This window comes from Misgurnus anguillicaudatus, chromosome 5 (genome assembly GCF_027580225.2).
Source record: "Misgurnus anguillicaudatus chromosome 5, ASM2758022v2, whole genome shotgun sequence".
Classification (NCBI taxonomy): domain Eukaryota; kingdom Metazoa; phylum Chordata; class Actinopteri; order Cypriniformes; family Cobitidae; genus Misgurnus; species Misgurnus anguillicaudatus.
Genome location: NC_073341.2, coordinates 31,773,238 through 31,796,231, shown reverse-complemented (window position 1 = coordinate 31,796,231; position 22,994 = coordinate 31,773,238). Strand labels below are relative to the sequence as shown.

General features: G+C 36.1%; 1 protein-coding gene and 1 long non-coding RNA gene across 10 annotated transcripts in view; one reads left to right on the top strand and one right to left on the bottom strand.

Moving 5' to 3' along the window:
* The window catches only part of elavl4 (ELAV like neuron-specific RNA binding protein 4), a 105,381-nt gene that overhangs the window by 59,448 nt on the left and 22,939 nt on the right, over positions 1-22,994 (top strand). For 7 of the 9 annotated variants that reach the window (XM_073868021.1, XM_073868026.1, XM_073868024.1 and 4 more), the window contains 2 exons: positions 1,414-1,517; positions 18,649-18,803. In XM_073868021.1, coding sequence (XP_073724122.1) covers positions 1,414-1,517; positions 18,649-18,803 — 259 coding nt within the window. The remainder of the gene's footprint in view (positions 1-1,413; positions 1,518-18,648; positions 18,804-22,994) is intronic. The other 2 variants (XM_073868020.1, XM_073868019.1) reach the window with 1 other exon arrangement.
* Positions 18,707-22,994, bottom strand: part of LOC129414790 (uncharacterized) — a 143,158-nt gene continuing 138,870 nt past the window's right edge. The window contains exon 5 of the long non-coding RNA XR_012369710.1: positions 18,707-18,842. This is a non-coding gene — a long non-coding RNA (uncharacterized lncRNA). The remainder of the gene's footprint in view (positions 18,843-22,994) is intronic.

Sequence of the window (22,994 nt, the reverse complement as noted above, 5' to 3'; positions counted from 1 at the left end):
TTTTGCTTTTTTAAATGCACGTTATAAACGACTCCGACTCGTAATGATTTTAGATTTTATAAGGACTTCCTACTGTGCGGGGGTAAACGCGTCATCTGTATCAAAACGTTATGATTGGCCCGAACTGTTAGCGCGGTCTGACATCGTCCGTTCTAAATGCCGGTAATCTATATTTTTTGTTCACACGTTGCGCTTACCGGTAAATTACTGGTAATCTTACAACCTCTTACTGGTAAATTGGCAGCACTGATTTACCAGAAAGGTTCTTTTCACACATGACCTGTTAACTGCAATTTACCAGTAAATTGCCAGTAAAGACTGTATGATTGAAAGGGATTATTGACACAATTTGCCCCCCCAAAAAAATGTATATATAGTTTTATCCATATGGCATGCCATTCAATACTCCTGTCTTAAACTGAATCATATTGACTGAGCCAATGTTATGTCAAGCTGGTCAGAATGTTTCAACAACTACAGCAATGTTTTAAAAATTTACAAAGATGACACTTTTATAAAGGAATCAACCTAAAAGTGGCTTGCAAAGTGTATCTGCAAAATTAGAAGTACAAAACATCTTATAAAAACAGAGAGATTTGCATTAGCTCTCCTCATGATCAAATAGTTTCAGGGATCACACCGATTTTATTTAATTTTAAAAGCTTGGGAATGCAAGTGTCAGACTGGCCTCTTGGTTTGAATAGTGCTGCATCACCTCCTGTCAGATTCCCGGTTCAGACTCTGGTCTTAATAAAAGATAGATGGATTGGTAATCCTCTTTAATCCAAAAAGAATGGTAAGAAGACATGATGTATAAAACCAGAGGTTCTCCGTTCGGCCCCCGAGGAATCTGCCAAGCTTTAGCTCATGTTTGTTTGGCGCGGGGCGCAGCGCTGTTTCGCATTTACGATTCACTTTGTGTGTACGCTGTGGACTTAGCTCTGTCTGTTTCTATTAATGAGGATAAGTGCAGCGCTGTTCTTCAGTTCCACTGCACATGTGTGGCGGGATCTTAAAAGAGCGAAGGAAAGTGGTGAAAAAAGCAGTACCACCCAGCCCTTTAGTCAAAGCAGCAGTCAAATAACAGCTGATGGCTGCCTCGCCTCTGGAAGAGCAGGATACGGCTGGGAGAGGTTAAATTAAAATAATTCTGCAAAAGACTCTGTCAGCGGTTTCAAGCAGAGGCTTATGCCTAATGCTCGCAATCTAAACATACAGTAAACACACCCCAGTCAAGGCTACTCAGGCTAACGCTACATACATTGCGTTTCATAAGATACGCTTTGATGCATCGTTTATAGTTCTTTTTAAATTACTTGAAGAGTTGGTATAGGGTGGTCAAAGGAATGCTTTAACGGTGTTATATGTTAATAAAAAAGTTAATATATCTTCTCTTTTGCTTATTTTTTTCAGGGCAGAGTCTTGGCTATGGTTTTGTGAACTACATTGACCCAAAAGATGCAGAGAAAGCCATCAACACATTAAATGGACTCAGACTTCAAACCAAAACTATTAAGGTAAGTGACCACACGAACAAAAACCATAAAGTGTACACTAGTGTAACAAGTGCAAGGAATTAAAAAGGTGCCTGCTTAAAATTCAAACACTGACAGACCTTTAAACATCAAAATATTTAGCATGCTACTTAAAGGGATAGTTCACCCAAAAATCTAATGACTCACCCTCAATGTCGTTCCAAACTCGTAAGACCTCCATTCATCTTCGAAACACAGTTTAAGATGTTTTATATTTAGTCTAAGAGCTTGTTGACCCTTCATTGAAAATCCATGCACGGTACACTGTCCATGTCCAGAAAGATAACAAAAACATCATCAAAGTAGTCCATGTGACATCAGTGGGTCAGTTAGAATGTGTTAAAGCATCAAAAATACATTTTGGTCCAAAAATAAAAAAAATTACGACTTTATTCAGCATTGTCTTCTCTTCCGGTTCTGATGTGAACTGCGTGCACGAGACTGAAGTCACATGACTGCAGTGACGCGGGTAATGTGTTTTCTGTTTTTTTCTTTGTGCGCCGAGCTTCGTTTACAGTCCTAGGGAGATGCACGCTGTAAGTTTGGGGGAAAAAAACACTTCGCAAACATGTCTGAGGATAACACGTAAGAGAAGACAATGCTGAATACAGTCGTAATGTTTGTTATTTCTGGACCAAAATGTATTTTTGATGCTTCAACAAATTCTAACTGACCCACTGATGTCACATGGATTACTTTGATGATGATGGACAGTATATCGTACATAGGGCCCTATTTTAACAATCTAAGCGCATTGTCTTAAGCGCACAGCGCAACGTCTAAATGGGCGTGTCCGAACCCACTTTTGCTAATTTAACGACGGGAAAAATGGTGTGTGCCGAGCGCATGGTCGAAAAGGGTTGTTCCTTTTTTTTAATGATTAATGGGAGTATTTTGGGCGTAACGTGCAATAAACCAATGAGAGTCTCAGCTCTCATCCCCTTTAAAAGCCAGTTGCCCTGGCGCTATGTCTAATCCCTATTTAGATGACGGACTTTTTAAACTGAAAAACTAAGCGGAGGAAGAAGATCCCCAGTTTAAGATTAATGTTAAATAATTGTGTTGTTTTTCACTTGTATTGAAATTGTTATTTTTTATTCAAATCTTTAAAACCCGTTTTCTTTTAGTCATGGAAGTAAAAAAGCAGGCTTTTAATTGGTTTAAATGTATGGCTATCCAATATCATCAAAAAATAATTTACAAGTATGTAAGTAAAGGGGTGCACTGTAAAAATACTTTATTTATAACAAACAGGAGATAAAGAATTTACAAACGGCTCTCCGCAAGGTTCAGCACTTGGACAGTGTCAGTTTTTTTTAAGCATTACTTAAAAATGTTTCTCATCTCACCATATCCACAGGTACAGAGTCATCATATACAATAAATCCGTGAGGTAGCATTTAAAAAAACATTTAAAAACAGATGCATTTATTTAAAGCACAGCATTTATTTACTTACCAGGCTACAGGTGAAGGAGCTCTTTGTGCCTTCTAACGTCTCATAATTAGTCCTCATTTATGTCCAAGAGACTCAATAATAATCTTTTACATTCAATCCTTTAATCTTTCATATTTAAAAGCGTTTTTGTGCTGCTGCGCATTCATGTATGTGTTAAGCAAACCCGCGTTGTCGTCCCGTTTAGGCGCATTTACTAATGCGCTTTTTAAATAAAAAAAAAAAACATATTTTTTTAATATTTTGTCAAAACAAAAACAGAACCAATGGAACAACATATAACTGTGTAATAACTAATGACATGTCTGGTATAGGAAATGCAACCTGGTTTGTCTCAGTATTGTTGATTTTTAATTTTATATTAATATAAATATATTTTTATTTTAAATGAATAAAAATCATAGCCAGTGTTTACGTGTGCTAAGCTGTTCATTGAAAAAGTAAACCTAACACTATGGCTGCGAATCAACAGCAATTTATAAAATGAATTACATGATATGCCAATTAATAAATCAAATTAATCACGAGACCCATTTTTATTCTGTTATGCTTCATCTAGCAGTTTTTTATGTAAGAATGTAAAAGTATCAGTTGGGGTTGAATGTGAAATCGTAGAAGTTTCCATTTAAAGCTTAAATTTATATTTAAGCTAATCATTTATATACAGATCATGGTTAATTGCGCACATCTCTTACCTTATGTTATAATTAGGGCACAGTAAATTATACAACAGCTGTATTTTGGCGTCTTTGTATGCATGCTTGAATGCATACGTCTAATTGTTTGGATCTACATAAAGGTTCATGCGACTACCTGCCTGTTGTTTACCAAACACTTTTCATCCAAAGCAACCCACATTACAGTAATTGCGGAGCGGTCCCCCCCTGGAGCCGGGGCCCTTCGCTTAAGGGCACAGTGTTGATGAGGTTCTCTCAGTACCTCTCCAGTTAACAGGTCACCCTCACCTGGGATTGAACCTATCGAAACGTAACAGATAACAGACGGTAACGGAACAACATCTCATTTAGGTGAGAGCGTTTTCCCAGTCGCCATTTCTCCGGACTGCACCAGTCAATTCAGTGAATGTTTCTTGTCACCGGTTTCTGCCAGCGAGGCTGCAGTGATTAGTGCATGTGGCGTACGCTGGCTCGTGCTGGGCACAGGCACGGCAGCACAAAAAGAGAGGAGGCAAATCTTGCTCATTAAGATGCAGAAGGAAACAGGAAAGCAAGTGAAGGAAGAAAAGGGTGAAAATAGTGTAATTGATATGTAAATGAATCTCCAAATGTCAAATCATGAAGTCACAGAAAACATGGAAATTGAATGTATAATGAAATAATGTGGACACGCTGAATAGATGCCTAAATATGTCTTTCTAACTGAAAAAAATTGTAAAAAGATCCGTCATGTTCTGTTCTATACTATTCTAATGTATAATATTTTGTTATATTGTGTTCTATTCCATGCTATTTCGACCAATTCTATTCTATTCTATTCTGATCTATTCTATTCTGATCTTATTTATTCTGATCTATTCTATTTTATTCTGATCTATTCTATTATATTCTGATCTATTTAATTCTGATCCATTTTATTCTGATCTATTCTATTCTATTCTGATCTATTCTATTCTATTCTGATCTATTCTATTCTATTCTGATCTATTCTATTCTATTCTATTCTATTCTATTCTATTCTATTCTATTCTATTCTATTCTATTCTATTATGATCTATTCTATTCTGATCTATTCTATTCTATTCTATTCTATTCTATTCTATTCTATTCTATTCTATTCTATTCTATTCTATTCTATTCTATTCTATTCTATTCTGACCTATTCTATTCTGATCTATTCTGACCTATTATATTCTATTATATTAAATTATATTCTGAACTATTCTATTCTGACCTATTCTATTCTATTCTATTCTATTCTGATCTATTCTATTCTGATCTATTCTATTCTATTCTATTCTATTCTATTCTATTCTATTCTATTCTATTCTATTCTGACCTATTCTATTCTGACCTATTCTATTCTGATCTATTCTGACCTATTATATTCTATTATATTAAATTATATTCTGAACTATTCTATTCTGACCTATTCTATTCTATTCTATTCTATTCTATTCTATTCTATTCTATTCTATTCTATTCTATTCTGACCTGTTCTACTCTACATATATAATATTTTTGTCAATAATATTCTGTTTTATACTATTCTGTTCTATTCTGATCTATTATTTTTATTCTAATCCATTTTTATTTTATTCTATGTCAATTTGACCTATACTATTCTGTTTTATTTCATTCCATTCTATTATATCCCGTTCTATTCTGACCTATTCCATTATATTATATTATATTCTGAACTATTCTATTCTATTCTATTCTATTCTATTCTATTCTATTCTATTCTATTCTATTCTACTCTGACCTGTTCTAAATAATATTTTTGTCAGTAATATTCTGTTTTATACTATTCTGTTCTATTCTGATCTATTATTTTTTTTCTAATCCATTTTTATTTTATTCTATGACAATTTGACCTATACTATTCTGTTTCATTTCATTCCATTCTATTATATTCCATTCTATTCTGACCTATTCCATTATATTTTATTTGATTCTGATCTATTCATTTCTTATCTATTCTATTCTGATTTATTCTATTCTAAACTATTCTATTCTATTCTATTCTATTCTGAACTATTCTATTCTGACCTGTTCTACTCTACATATATAATATTTTTGTCAGTAATATTTTGTTTTATACTATTCTGTTCTATTCTGATCTATTATTTTTATTCTAATTCATTTTTATTTTATTCTATGTCAATTTGACCTATACTATTCTGTTTTATTTCATTCCATTCTATTATATTCCATTCTATTCTGACCTATGCCATCATATTTTATTTGATTCTGATCTATTTATTTCTTATCTATTCTATTCTGATTTATTCTATTCTAAACTATTCTATTCTATTCTGAACTATTCTATTCTGACCTGTTCTAGTCTACATATATAATATTTTTATCAATAATATTCTGTTTTATACTATTCTATTTTATTCTAATCCATTTTTATTTTATTCTATGTCAATTTAATACTATTCTGTTTCATATTTCATTCCATTCTATTATATTCCATTTTATTCTGACCTATTCCATTATATTTTATTTCATTCTGATCTATAAATTTCATATCTATTCTATTCTGATTTATTCTATTCTAAACTATTCTATTCTATTCTGAACTATTCTATTCTGACCTGTTCTAGTCTACATATATAATATTTTTATCAATAATATTCTGTTTTATACTATTCTATTCTATTTTATTCTAATCCATTTTTATTTTATTCTATGTCAATTTAATACTATTCTGTTTCATATTTCATTCCATTCTATTATATTCCATTTTATTCTGACCTATTCCATTATATTTTATTTCATTCTGATCTATTAATTTCATATCTATTCTATTCTGATTTATTCTATTCTATTCTATTCTGACCTGTTCTACTCTACATATATAAAAATTTTGTCAATAATATTCTGTTTTATACTATTCTGTTCTATTACTTTTAATCTAATCCATTCTATTCTATTCTATTCTATTTCATTTTAACCTATAATATTCTGTTCTATTCCGTTCTGTTCCGTTCCGACCTATTCCGTTCTGTTCCGAACTATTCCGTTCCGATCTATTCTGTTCCATTCCGACCTAACTTTGAGAAAGAAAGTTTACTCTTTTAAAATCCGATGGCTTCCGTTTTTCTTAGAGGTAAATTAAGAAGCAGCAGCTGGTTTGAACAGTAAATTCCGACTGCCGCTCACGACATAATCTGCCTGTGTGTGTGTTGTTATCATCTGGCCTATAATCCCAGACCTCTCACTTACATCCGCCCTAATCTAATCTGATTGGATTTCGTCTGCTTATGAAAACACAGCGCTCAGTCTCAGCGGCTCAGTACATCTTAACATGGCAGCAAAAGGAAATGTGTGTGTTTGTGCATTTGTGTGTGGAAAAGTAAAAGAGGGTAAAGAAGAGAGTTGTCATGGCTGTTTGTGAAAAAGCACAGCACAAAACTCTCAAACACGGACGGTTTTCAAAATGGCAGCGTGTATGTGTGTATATGTTTGTGTGTGTGTGTTGGCCAGCAGTGTTTTTACTACTGGTTTCAGCATCAGCTTAGAATCCATCAGAGACAGAATGACTCACTCTGTGTGTATTTGCCGATCATCACAGCTTCTTGCCACGCGGCACTTCTCTCGGTGACAAAACACACTTCCTGGGAGGCAGCACTACACATAAACACACAGTTAAAGCACTACACTTAGCGGCCAAAGACACACCAGAGGTTTTTGCTTTCCACCTACTGCATGATGCATTGATGCATTTGGTCAAAAAGAGTCACAGGGCCTGAGTTTGAATCACTCACATTTTTTATGTGTCTTTATCTGACTTATTAACTTAACCACAAGGCATCTTTAGTTTAATTTATGTCTGATATCTAGATGCAGTTTGTTACGGTTTACCCATCTTTTGCAATTTTGCTTGCTATTTAATTCCATAACTGGCTTTAGGTTTACTTTAGGCTTACAGTAGTAAACATTCACACTGAGATTTATTCAAATTTGTATTAGAGACCAAATATATAGGCATGATGCAAAATCAAAATTCTGTAGGAAACATTAGTGTAATACTAAACACATTGACGCCGTCTTATGCAGCTGTCATAAATCTACTGTTATGATGTTTCTAATTATAATGAATCTAAACATATTCTCTGTCTCTCTCTCCAACAAACATACTGACATAAATGTGTTCACATTATACCCACACTCACATCTTCCACAGACTTGTGGGTAATGAAGCAAGAGTTGTCTTCTGTGAAGTACTTGCTCAAGACACATGAAGCCAAGAGCTCGCACCATGATGCTTACATTCACACATAGACACATACAGGAATGAGCATTAAACCATTTTAGAAAAAGTACAATCAGATCATATTTTCGGCAGAAAACAAAGATTACAGTGGAAGAAAATGCTTAACTTTTCATTGCAGTGAGGTTAGGACATGTCCAGAGCTTTGAACAAAATTTTTCCCCAATTGGTTCGTTCTGAACAGAAACAGTATTTTAATGTTACCGGTTTTCGGTTCAACCCTTAAATTGACGTTCCTGAACTGGTTAGAACAAAAAAATAAAGTTCCCGAACCGGTTAATAACGTGCCATGTCAGCTGTGGGACATACAAATAAGAAGGCTGATCATTAGGACATTAAACTTAAATTATTAGTCTACATCATTTTCCTTAAATCTCTATCTTGTCATCGAACATTAAAATAGGCTACATTATGTAAGCGACATAACTGTAATTCTGACATGCCTACATTTGTTGAGTGCACTTAAACACGCGCGCACACACACAGACGGAGGACAAATTCTAAACTGCACGGGACGAAGATGCAGCATAAACAGTCGCTCCACGTAAAGTAAAAATTTTGTTGTTTTTCAGTACTTTACTCGCCAAATGTATTTTAATGGACTATAGTAAAAGACATAGGGCCCTATTTTAACGATCTGATACGCAAGTGCGAAGCGCAAAGCGCAAGTTGCTATTGGGCGCTGTTGCTATTTTCCCGGCGGGATAAATAACTCTAGCGCCAGGCGCAAATCAATAAGGGGTTGGTCTGAAGTAGGTTCATTATTCATAGGTGTGGTTTGGGCGTAACGTCAAATAAACCAATCAGCACGCTATCCAACATTTCCTTTAAACGCAAGGGCGCAAGTTCCATGGCGGGTTGCTATTATTATGACGGATTTACCAGGCGCACGCCAGGAGCGGTTCACAGCCGATGAGACCCACGTTCTTGTAAGAGCAGTCAAAGACAGAGAAGTTGTTTTGTATGGGGAGGGGAGAAACCCACCCAAATCAGAGGACATCGCTGCGTCCACCCTCACCGCTGAAAGTGTTGAAGGGTTTGGGGGCTTTGAAATCGGACCCAAGATACGCAAGCAAGGTACACTTACAAATCAAGTTCATATACATTAAGGTTTCTTATGAAAACATTTTAATTATTATTTACATAAAATAAACGTAATACAGCCACACAACAAACTTATGAAAATATTGTTATCGTTATTTGCATGAGAATTTTTTAACGCAGCCACACAATAAATAAAAACTATCACCACAATGCTCACCACTATGATTTCCCTTTTCTCATGTGTTAATATTTTTTTATTGTAACAATTTATGATTTGCAAAAATAACTGTTGCATCTGTGTAGATTAGATAAGCAAAGTGTGTGCGCGTTGTGCACGCTATACATTATGGTCAAGCATGCGCCCTTAAAATAGCATAATGAACCACGTACACGCAACGCGCCACTGACTTTAGACTAGTTTTTTTGGGTCAGTGGCGCATCTGTTTTTTGAAACTGCGAAATAGCATCAGGGATGGTTTGCGCCGGAACACGCCTCCTTTATTGCGCTGAACCGCCCAGGGAGCGCAAGTTCATTACCTAGTTTGCCGACGTGCGTCTGTGGAGGGAAAAACCCGCTGTGCGCCGGTGCAAAATACGAATGATACATGCGTCACTGACAAAGTCAATTGCGCTTGGTGCAAGATAGGGCCCATAGTAGCGCAACTCTCTCTGAAGTTTATACATCAACATTTCTGCTCTTTGAAGGGCATAGGGATAATCACGTTTGATTGGAGTTGGACCAAACACATTCAACCGCATGTGCATCTGTGCGTATATAAAATTGCTCACTTTAGCGCCTTTTTGTGGTTAAATTGTTTAAAATCACTTAAGTGTTAACATATGCAAGCCTTTGAAACACGTGCAAATGATCAACTTTCAAAGCACTATCCAACCTATTTAAAGTTGCGTATTAATCCGCGAATCGCATGCAAGCCGAACCGTGGGTCGTGATCTGTATAGATCACGGATCAAATGCGATCTGTTACACCACTAATTAGTATTAAAAAACAAACATCTTGAGATACTTGCTAGCCTACAATATTTACCTCTTATGACTGAGCATTAGAGACGTGGGCTGGAGTAGGCTACTTGCTGGTGACAAGATTCTAATTTCTCCGATGAGTCAACTGCGACCGGAAGTGAACTTCACCGAGTCATATTGCACAGAAATCTTGTCAAAGAACGAAAAAATAACAGTATTAAACGGTTGCCATTATTTTAAATAAACAATTCTGTTCTGGAACATATATATTTTTTAAGTTTCTGGTTTCGTTTCTATTCCTTGCAAAACATTAAAAGTTTCTCGTTTTCGTTTTCATTCCGTGATCCGATTCAAAGCCTTGGATGCGTCAGTCTAATCCATTTTCCTGAATAATAATGTACATTATTTTTTTCTAGTTTTAAAAATTATTCTCGGAGAGGGAAACAGCTAGCTATCCATCACATGTCATAGCCTGAAGGACAGCAGACAGCACGTCAACTGGCACCACAAAAGTTTTTGTCTCTGTATTTTATATTTTGTATATGCCATATCTTCTGTAACATAAATCGCTTTTGTGTACTTAGTTTCTTTCTTATTTACTCAACCCTACTTATGTTCTGTTGTTTTCTGAATAGAACTGCCGCATACACTTTGGCGATATTGAAAAAGCTGCCAACAATACCCCGTTTTCTCCATATTTTCCTTCTCTCCATGCATCCGTCCATCTCAGCATGGGTTAGAATAACCAACGTCTTTATCTCTTCTTTTGAGATCTCTCTTTTACACCTCTTACCCGCTCGCCCCTCCCGACTCTCTCTCCTCCTTTCTCTCCGCACTCCACGAAACCTCTTATTCCGACCAACACCAGCCCTCTCAAAAGATCCTCTCCTGCTGTAATACAGCGAGAAAGACCTCTGTCTTATAACTTCTAATAAGTGTGTTCCAAGGTCATTCTCCTTATAGAGCCTCTATCATTACTCCACCCCCCGACGAGCTGGGACGAATACAGACCATCTAACAGCAACAGACAGCTGTGTCTTAGGGCGTTTTTACACTGGGCTCATTTGCTGCGGTTCGAGCCCGAGTGCGGATGTTCCTGAGAACCCCTGCAGCTTTTGTCTGGTTTCACACTCACTCGATTCTGTCAAAACCCCGGTGCATTTGCGATAATTTCACGTCATCACCAACGCCCACAGACGAGAGGATGTAAAACACAACGCAACTCCGAATATTTTTTGTTTTTTATATTTTGCTGTGCATTTGTGCTTTAGTATATGGAATTCATCAGTTGTTGTAGTAAACTAGTGATTGACGTCACTGGCTAGTACGCATGCGCGGGCTACCAAACCACGCTCCCGGCTTCGCAAGACAGATTTCACATTACAAGTTTTTCATGCGAACTGTGCCCTGTTTCAAACTAAACGGCTAGTGTGAAAGCCCCCTTACAGAGGATGAGAGATAGAAAAAGACGGGGATGCTAATTATTCCAAGTGCATTTCCCTGCGCTTTTTTCAGTGGAGAAGGAAGAGCGATGTTTATGAGAGTCCTCCTGCTGAAATAAGCCCTGGTGATGTGATGTATATCTCCCCTAGATTCTCATAAGACGCTGTTCAGACAAGAGACAGGAAGTGAGAAAAGGTGCCTGTGTGTTTTCAAGACAGGCTTAAAAAAATCTGAAGGATTGTAGGTTTGGGGGCAATTAGCTAATCTTGTAGTACTCTATATTCTTTGTAGAGGAAAAAGGTTCTACAGACTGTTAAAAGGTAAAAAAAAAAGTTTGGGGGGAACCGCAAATCATACTTCTGTGTTATCCCTGCCAATAATCCTATTAAGCACCTTTATTTCCAATGAAATAGTTCAACCCAAAATGAAAAATAGCCCATAATTTACTCCCCCTCAAGCCATCATAAGAGTATATGACTTTCTTCTTTCAGCCAACCATAGTTGGAGTTATATTAAAGGATTAGTCAATTTTCTTAAAAAAAATCCTGATTATTTACTCACCACCATGTCATCCAAAATGTTGATGTCTTTCTTTGTTCGGTCGGGAGGAAATTGTGTTTTTTGAGGGGGGCATTCCAGGATTTTTCTCATTTTAGTGGACTTTAATGGACCCCAACACTTAATACTTAACAGTTTTAATGCAGTTTAAAATTGCAGTTTCAACGGACTCTAAACAATCGCAAACAAGGCATAAGGGTCTTTTCTAGCAAAATGATTGTCATTTTTGACAAGAAAAATAAAAATATGCACTTTTAAACCACAACTTCTCGTCTATCTCTGGTCCTGTAATGCGCCAGCGCGACCTCACGCAATTGTGTAATGCCGTGGAAAGGTCACGTGTTGCATATATGAAATGCACATTTGTGGACCATTTTAAACAATAAACTGACATGAAGACATTAATTGGTATCATTTGACATACAACAAAGTCAGAATGGTCCTCTTTCTCCACACTTGTAAACACAGGGGCGTAGTTTCGCATACGTCCTCCGTGACCTCGTGATGTGATGACGTATTACATGAGGTCCCGCTGGCGCGTCACACGACCGGAGAAAGATTAGAAGTTGTGTTTTAAAAGTTCATATTTTTTATTTTTCTTGTCAAAAATAACAATCGTTTCGCTAAACTCTTATGCCTCATTTGGGATCCTTTAGAGTCTTTTGAAACTCTGTTGAAACTGCAATTTTAACCTCCATTAAAACGTGTTGGGGTGCATTAAAATGAGAAAAATCCTGGATGTTTCTTCTCGACTGAACAAAGAAAGACATCAACATTTTGGATGACATGGTGGTGAGTGAATTATCTAGATTTTTTAAAGAAAATGGACTAATCCTTTAAATGATATCCTGGTTCTTTTCAGCTTTATAATATGGTATTGGATAGTGCCCCAAAAAACAATCTATCCAACAACAACTAATAGTTATTAAATGTATTCAGAGGTAAAGCGATGGAAACATTTATATGTTAAGCTTCATAAACTAGGACCGTACATGTGATCACAAGAGAGTTGAGGTCAGGTGGAAGACTGACCTCTAACTCAACATTACAAAATTACAAAAACCCATCGCTTTACTTCAAAAGACATTTAATAAGTGTACTGATTAGTTTTGGATGTATACACTTTTTGGAGCTTTAAAGTCCCCGCAAAATCAACTTTACTTTTGCATTTTGACGTATTTTCAGGTGAAACGGAATTTCGCACGATAAAAAATACCAGGCGTGGCTTGTGTTTTTCACTGTGAAATTATTAGATATAGAAAAGTAGGTGTTTCATTCAGAATGTCAGAGTGTCATCAGGGAATGGTCGCCACAAGAGGGCAGAAGTACATTTTCAGATTTTGATTAAAGTTTATAAGGGCACACTAATTTAAAAAGTGACCCACATGGATTATTTAGAAGGAACAATGCAATATTCCATTAAATAATGAGAATCTAAAAATGGGGTACTATCCAATGCCATTGTAAAGCGGCAGGATATTATAGTCATATACACATTGTATGGCATAAGGGAATAAAATGTTGGCTAATTTTCATTTTTGGCTGAATAATTCCTTTAAAGGGATAGTTCACTTTGAAATAAAAACTCTTTCATCATTTTCTCATCCTCGTGTTTTTCTAAACCTGTATGAATTTCTTTTTTCTGATGAACACAAAAGAAGATGTTTTGAAAAATTATGGTAAACACACAGTATATAGTGTCCATTGACTTCCATAGTAGGAAAACAATAATTTAGAAGTATTGTGATAAATGATGAAGAAAATATTGATGGAAAGCACACAAGTGACGGTACCCATTAAATTCCATCCTATTTTTTATTCCTACTATGGAAGTCAATGGACACTATATGCTGTGTGTTTACCATCATTTCTCAAAATATCTTCTTTTGTGTTCATCATAAAAAAAGAAATAAATTCATACAGGTTTAAAACAACATGAGGATGAGTAAATGATGACAGAATTTTCATTTTTGGGTGAACTATCCCTTTAAGCATTGATGGATCAAAAAGCAGTATTTTGCAGTTTCTTCCTAGTTAATATAATGAGTGTAATGAGAGTGTGTGAGTTTCAATTCGTTCCCAACCTTCACACACATTTCCATGACACTTTCTCAGCAAAACTCTGGCTTCCTTCCTGTCGGGGTGATGGGAGAAATCCCACTGAGGTTGAGAAGAGCACAGCCGTGTGCTGCGAGATACACACACACACACACACACTCAACACCCTCACACTCCTCACAGCAGACAGGGTGTTGATAGATCCGACATCTGGATCTGCTTGACAGGGTAAAAAAGCAAGAAAAAAGAGAAGTGAAAGACAAGAAGGGAAGAGTGTGCCAGGGTTCTGTGCATTTTGCCTTTTCCATTTAAGTGGATTTCAGGAGATTATGGCGCAGTGTTTAGCATGTTTAGCTCCGCATTTGTAGCGGTGTAACAGCCTGTGATGGCTCTGCTGCCCAAATGTCAGAACTAATGAAAATATGAGATGGAAAGGCTGCTTCAACCATTAATGGGAATAGATTAAACTGACGTGAGCATTAAAAGGGCAGGGAGATAGAAACATCTCTTCGTCTAGAATTAAAACTGATCTGCTGTAACAAGAAAGACGGAGAGATAGAGAATGAGGGAGTGAAATCTGACTGGCAATTTGTTGGTTGAATACATGGAGTCAACAAGAAAATTCAATCTGTTGACACAAACTTCTCATTTAGATAATCCAGACCGAGCCACAAAACTGACGCCTCGCTCTGAAGATATTTAATTATCCCCAAGCATTTGTGTCACATTTACAGTAGTGACATTAAAGAAATAGTGCTAACACACTATGTTACCATTGATTAATGCATAAGCTAACAATACTTTTATTGCATTTATGCATCATGTTCATTTCATTTATTAATAGGTTTCTTAAATGAAATAAATAACATAAACATTTATATTAGCAAAGATTAATAAATGCTGAAAAAGATGTGACTCATTGTTAGCCAATGCATTTAACAAATGCAACCTATGGTATAAGTGTTGCCGGAATTTGAAATTTAAATTGTGGAGTTGAGTGAAAATAGCACTAAGTTTGTCAGAACAGAGAAAGCCAGGGGTGTGTGCTGTTGAAAGAGAAAAAAACAAATGCAGTGTGTTTTAAAGTGTGACAGGATCTGTCCAAGGTGCTGTCGGGTTCGACGAGTTAAGACGGGTGAGAATGTGCAGTGTGAGCGTGTGATGGAGAGATAGACGGAGTGTTGTTCAGTGCGAGCGTGTGATGGAGAGATAGAGGGAGCGTTGTGGGAAGAGCGCTGTCCAAGGTGCTAGTAAGCACAGCACGCTGATATTAGAGCATGTGGAGAATGCGGGAGTGAGAGAGCTATAGATGGCTGGCTTGTATGAAGCAATTTTAGTTTCATTAATTATTTACGCATAAGATAAGATGCACACATGCATAAAACCTGATTTACATGCATAGAGTATATATGAAGAGTTTGGTTCCAAAACGCAATAAATCCATTTTGACTAACGTGTTTTCTATACCAAAAAAGTGACGAGATGAAAACAACTATTTTCTGTTACAAACTTTCACATAACATCTTTAGGTTATAAAAACATAAACAATTAAAATCCATAATTTGATTTTCAACAATTTATTATAAAAACTGATTATTTTTTCCACAAAATGCAATAAATCCACGACAAAGTTTTTTTCAAAATGCTATAAATCTATTGAATCAATATATAAATGTGCATTCATCTTTGCCGTGTTATATTTAGTTGACTAGTGGTATACACTGATAAAAATAAATATTAATGGCATTAATCAAAACACTTACTTTGACATATTAAGAACACTGTCAATGCCGCTGTTATATCGATGAACTTTTTTGACTGCGATCAGCTGTAAAATGTTTTGGTGCTGCTCAATTTTCGTTGGCTTTGAGTAAAATAATAGACAGTTTTTCATAAGATTACCTGGGGTCAATGTGTTAGCATGACAGAAGCTTGATGCTGTCGGGAGAACAAGCAACAGCCGGCATTTTTCCGTCTCCAGAGTGCCTTTCGCGTAAATTATGTGATTTTGATGGCTTACGTTTCTTCCCCGTCACAGAAAACCACCACAGGTTTATTAATGCCATCAAAAGTATTATTTTGTTTTTGTTTGTTTGTTGATCACGAATTACAAGATAAGGAAAACTAGGATTCTGTGTGTATTCAACGTGCCGCCATTGTTGTTTACAGAGCGTGGAATGGTGCGCTGTGATTTGTTGAGCGGATTTATTGGATTCTGCAGAGAAGGAGGACTGGTGTTTTTCGCATTTTGGGGAAAAGGGAGAAAAGATGACAGAATAGCATGGCTGATATTGGATTTTTGAAGTTTTTAATACTGACCTGATACAATACTGATTTTGGTGGTAACTCATTTTTTTAAAGGTGTTTATCGCATTTTGGAACCAAATTCTTTATTAAAAAAACTTCACGTGCATAAAATAAAATTAAATTCTAATAAAAAATCTTTCACAAATGCTAAATACAATTCACAGACGTACAACTATGCACAAAAAAGTTTATCATGGAATGTGCAAATCGTCATGTGTGAATGTCCTTGGATTGTTCATGTGTGTTTTGAGATTCTCCTGACAGCATTCTCCCTCCCAAATGCAGTGTTGGGGAAAGTGACTTTATTGCATTACAATATAAAGTTACTCTCCAAAAAAGTAACAAATTGCGTTACTTAGTTACTTTTCATGGAAAGTAATGCTTACGTTACTTTTAAGTTACTTTTTCTTACTTGGCTGAGGCTTGATCTCTTTCAGGCCTTGCAGGTGTTTTTTAGGATCACAAAAATGTCAAGCTCTGGCCTGCCATCTCCGTTTCTGACTCAAACTGTTCCCGCTCATGCGTAATTCTACGTTAATATGTTCAGTTTAATTCAGTACATTATTTTATTTTTTTATTGAATTAATTCAACTGAAAAGTAACTTTTTATAAAAAGTAACTCAAATATTAATGTGTACATTTATAAAGTAATGCGTTACTTAACTCGTTACTTCAGAAAAGTAATATTATTAAGTAATGCGCGTTACTTGTAATGCGTTACCCCCAACACTGCCCACATGGGTTGTCGTACACTTTAGCCAATCAGATTCAAGCTTACCATTCAATGCAATCGTAACCCGCTAAGAGAGCTTGACTCAAGGGTTGTTGCTTTGCGCACCGATGAAACCTTGTATAGATAGTATAGCCACGGTTAGACTTGAAGTTAACTTTTGTGTTTGTTTATCGGTCTGGCATTTGTACCTGTGGAACAAAGACCTTGTCGAAAATAAAAATAATCGGTTTCATAAAGACGAGGGGAGACATGCATCACTGCTGTACAAAGGAAGTTTTGCAGCCAGGCAAGGATTCAAGGATCTGTAGCTAACAATAATTTAACATAGTAACAGTAGCTCAGTGTGGTAGTTTATACGCTTTGGCAAAAGGCAATTTTCTTGTTTTTTATTTTGCTTGATCTACTCTAGAGGGACTCTGTTGTTATTGATTCTTTGCAGAAGTCTACCAAAGTTAAGTAGATGTTTATGTTGTTGCTGTCTCTATACGTATATACTTTGTGCACGTGAATCAGGTTTATGCATATGAAACTGGCTACCATGTCTTCCACTAGAATAATTAATGAGAATAAAAACGCTTCATAGCTTGGCTCTCACTACAAGCACAAACAGAAGGTTCCAAAGTGTTATTCATCACAGATGACAGCCAGCCAGCCATCTCTCTCTCTCACACACACACACACATGCAGAAAACAGATCAGCCTTCATCATTTGCACATAGTTTTATTTAATATGTGGCTCTTTTGTTTATTTCCTATCAAAGCATACACTGACTTTTCAGAGCTTCAACTCAATTGTGTTTCTAGGGCTTAGTACAGTAAGAACAAGGTCATATATTTTTTATTAAACTGTACTATTCATACGTCTATATGGCTTATTAACTCTTTTAGTTATACATTCATTCTTTATCATTAACAGGTTAGTGCTATTCACTTTTGTTTGTAAAGCTGTCAAGATGGAGTTTGTAAATGAGTATGCATGACAGAGAATCTCTATCAGTTTCTAATACTATTCTAGTAAGTAAAAAGGATTTGCTTTGATCTTGATTGGAGGTTTAGGGGGTATTTTCTTTCGAGCTGTCAGAGAGACCATCAGAGACAGAACAGGTGCACAGATGACCAGCAGCATCTGAACATTGCATCCTGCCAATTCAAGACCTTTATTATTTTTATAATGTTGGCAAATGTTGCCTAAAAATGATATGAACAGATGCATCCGAAAGCCAAATTGATTAATTGCTTATCCTAAAGCTAAGCAATATAGATAATTCTCAGTTTTGTGCATTTAATATTTTTTAGTAAATGTCAATGTTTAACGCAAGAATTAAAATACAATAAAAATCTAATTTGAATTAATCTTGCACTGTTTTTGCTAAATTAAAATGACATTTAATCATTTTTTATTTTTAAGCAATGAAACACCAATATATACCAACAGATTTTTGTTTTACTAAAGACCGCATGGGACTTCTCTGCACATCTCCAACGCAAATAAACTATTCATTTTACAATTCAGCCACACAAAGCACTATATCCATATAATGCTTTTAAATGATCAATGTGTCTTTTGCCTTAAGGTGTCATATGCACGGCCCAGTTCAGCTTCCATTCGTGACGCTAACCTGTACGTGAGCGGGCTACCCAAGACCATGACCCAAAAGGAGCTGGAACAGCTCTTCTCCCAGTACGGACGGATAATCACCTCCCGCATTCTAGTTGACCAGGTCACAGGTATCAGTGGGACCCCTTTTCTCTTTTGCATTCATAAACCCTAAAATATGCAGAAAAAACACGTTCACATTTAAAAAGCACAGATATTCCAAGATTTGGCATACAGGGAGTATGGTTACAGCCAACACTGGGTACACGGGGGAACAAATTAATTTTAAGAATACGGTATGCTGCAGCATGGATTTGTTGCATAATTATCCAGGCCTATATTTTGTATGCATGTGTCATCATTAGTCCACTTCATGGGGGATTAGTCACGAAGGTCAAGTACCGACTAGTTGATTATTCATATCGTCTAGTATAATTTTTCAATTATATTTTTAGCACATGTTCGTTGATCAGCTCAATAAACGCGAACCGAGTCCATAACAAAATAAATGATAAGTCTGTTTTAAAGCATCCACCCATTTTGGTCTATGGTTCCTCCAAAATCACGCATAAACCAACCGCCGGTCGTAGAGCTGCATTTCTTACACATTTAATATTTCTCAAACTGCATAATTCATAACACCACTCGCCAGGCAAACAATACCGCATAAGCCACAGGAAAATGTACTCCACGTTCCAGCGGTGCCGAACGTTATCTAAGGAACTGCTGCGTGGCCACACACACAGAGGTCTTCCTCTCTTGACACAGATCCTTCCTTTGGCCCTCTGAAGGCTCCCCGGGAGAGAACGGAGCGCAGGAGGAAGCTTAATGACTAATTAAACTTGAGATGCTGGTGATTAAGAAACAAGGAGGGTTTTTTTCAAAGCTGAGGGCTGCCATAAAGAGACATGGAGCAAATCTTACAACTCTTCCGTGATGCCTTGAATGTCAAACAGGGAGTGTAGTGTATATGTGTGTGTACAGCTTTGCCTGTATTTGTGAGGGCAAATGTTTGCCTAACAAAGATTTAAGGTGGCCCTCACACGTGAAGTCAACAGGTATGTAATGGCAGATACATAATATTAACCTATTATAGATGTCTGGTATAGACTTCTGTACTGATAAAAGACCAATAAATGTCTGAAAGATATCCTCATTATTCTGGCACAACATATTTGTTGAAAAGGGATAAGACTTGTGAGTCAAAAACAATTAGACATTTAATTTAATTGGACCTAAATGTTGACAGTTCAGATTAACTCACCAGCAACATGATCCACCCTTCTGGTGACAGCACCTGGAATTACAATTACTGAAAAAACACTGCTGGTTGTTTGTGGTATTGCGACAAAACATCTGCAGAAACATCAAAGATCTTTTTAATGCGGTAAATTCAGACACAAACTCACAAATGGCACAACATAATAAAAAGCCTTTTGTCAATCATAATTCATGCATTAACAGACATACAGTTGTGGACAAAAATATTGTCACCCTTTGTAAATATAAGCAAAGAAACTGTGAAAATAATTGTTTCTCTATTTGAACTTTAATTTAAGAAATTCACAAAAATCAATGTTTCATTGATAAAAAATATTTGAAAGTGGTAGGAAATCACATTTTCTCAAATAAACGTTCGCCACTGTTAATGACCCCCATTCATGTAATACTCTTTGCTACCTCCATTTGCAAGGATAACAGCTCTGAGTCTTGTATTATAGTGTCTACTGAGGTTGAAAAATTCATGTCAAGTGATCTTAGATTATTCCTCCATACAGAATTTCTCCAGACCCTTCAAATGTTGCTGCTGTCTATCTTCAGTTCATTACAGTCATTTTCTTTATGGTTCAGGTCAGGGCAGTGTTTCCCAACCCGGGGGTCGGGGCCCACAGGGCGCCCTCAGCAGATTTCCAAGGGGGCCTCAAGATGATGTAAAATTATTAAAATTTGGCAAACATCAAGATGTCATTCCAGTGAGTGGGGACCTTCAAATATTGTTGTGGGCAACTAGGGGGCCTTGAAGTGAAAACGTTGGAGTGAAAATGACTGGAGTGGCTATGGAAGAACTTTGATTTTATGCTTAGTGACCCATTTTTTGTTGATTTTGATGTTTTTTCTTAATGGAAGACTTTACCACAACCCATTATAAGATTTCTAGCAGAGCAAGTCAGGTTTTGACTCTTTTATTTGTTGGTATTTGATATAATCCATGACGCTATGTATCTGAATAAGATGTCCAGGACCTTTGGTATAAAAGTAGGTTCACAACAATAAAGATTTTGAGGTATATTTAACTGTAGACATGGAGCATGTTTTAATCCCCGTGTGCACCAAAGCTATCTTGTGTTCCAGCTGCAAATAAACCCGTAAGGCTTAAAGTTCTAGTACGTCAAATAAATAGGGTGGAGCTTGTTTTTGCTTGAGAGCAGAGGATATGTTTCTTATACTATGGCCCAAACAAGTTGTGGTGATGGCGGTGCTATTATTTTTTATTTGACAGATCTCAAGTCGATTTAAACTTCTTCATTAATGTGAAAATAGATGTTGCTATGTTTTAACTATATCCTTAAAGTCACTTTCTACTTTGTAGCTCAACAATCTTTTACTGAACATCAGATAGTCTTTGGGTTTACCCATTGTGATAAATGAATAAGGGGACTGGGCTTTGTGTTACTTAATATTTATTTCCCTGTAAAACAAGAAGTCATGGCAATGGGAATATCAATGGTAATATACTTCAGAGATATTTTACTCATAAAAAAATTCAAGAGGTGCCAATAATTGTGTCCAGTGTGTATTAGAGAAAAACATTTATTTAATCAAATTTTCCCCCAATTTCAATTATTTTACTTTAATAATACATTGTATTTTTGTGATTTTTATTTTTATTAAAGCTTAAAAGGAGAAGTATTGTAGGTCTATTTTCACAGCTTTCTTTGCTCATATTAACCATGGGTGCGAATATTTTTGTCCACAACTGTATCTGAAAGTGTGCTGTCAAACCTTCAGGAACCCTTATTGTAAAATCGTATTTAAATTTTTTTTTTTTAAATGATGTCTTTCTTTGTTTAGTTAAGAAATTAAGTTCCAGGATTTTTCTCAATTTAATTGGACCCCAACAGTTTACAGTTTCAATGCAGGTTAAAATTGCACGATCCCAAATCTAAACTATCTCAGACGACGCATAACGGTCTTATCTAGCAAAACATTTGTCATTTTCGACAAAAAAAATTAAAATATGTACTTTAAACCACAACGTGGTCCGCAAATGTGCATTTCACAAATGTGACGTGCTTACACAATTACTTGAGGTCGCGCTGACGCTTCACACGGTTTGTGCAAGACGTGAAGTTGTGGTTTAAAAGTGCATATATTTTATTTTTCTTGACAAAAAAGACAATCGTTTCGCTAGATAAGGCCTTATTTGGGATCATTTGGAGCTCTTTGAAGCTGCGTTGAAACTGCAAATTTAAACTGCACTAAAACTGTAAACTGTTGGGATCCAATAGTCTATTAAATCAAGAAAAATCTTGGAATGTTTTCCTCAAAAAAACTGAATTTCTTCTCGACTGAACAAAGAAAGACATCAACATTTTGGATGACATGGGGGTGGGTAAATTATCTGGATTTTTTTAAGAAAGTGGACTAATCATTTAACCTGGACTAATTCAGACTAATGCTGTACACTGCACATGCACACTAGCACAGATTTTCATAACTACAAAAAGTAAAAAACAAAACTGACACGTGCTTGTAATGGCAGTTCGATTTCCCTGTCATATCCCTCCGCATGTCAATTTCAAGAAAATAATACTGCAAGTCTAAGTCATTAATAAAGACAAAGACATATGCCACAATAAACCAACAGTGTCTTTGCTTTTCTAAAATAATTATAAATCATAAATCTTTGCCACCAGTAAAAAAACACGAGAACAATTAAGGAAGCATAGAGCGTCGGTAAGAAACAGAAACACTGTTCTGCCTGCCATGTAACCGTCTCTGTTTACCCTGTCAGAGAGTCGCTCCCTGTGGATAATGTATTCTAGTGGAAGTGACTGAAAGCTATTTCCTTTCCTCACTTGTATCTTTATGATTCATTCCCTAGGGTGTGTCTGTTTGTTTTAACGTTATTGGAGTAAATTACAAGGATGTAAAAACAACCAGTGAAGCATTTGGCTGAATTCATGGCAAAATTACTTACACTTAATATTTAACCTAACGCTAATGTCAGCTTTGAGGCTTTGATCAATAGTCAAATATTCAGAAAAGCTCTGCTGGGCCTGCTTTGCAGTCAATTCATGTTCCATCAATGAGGGCAAATAC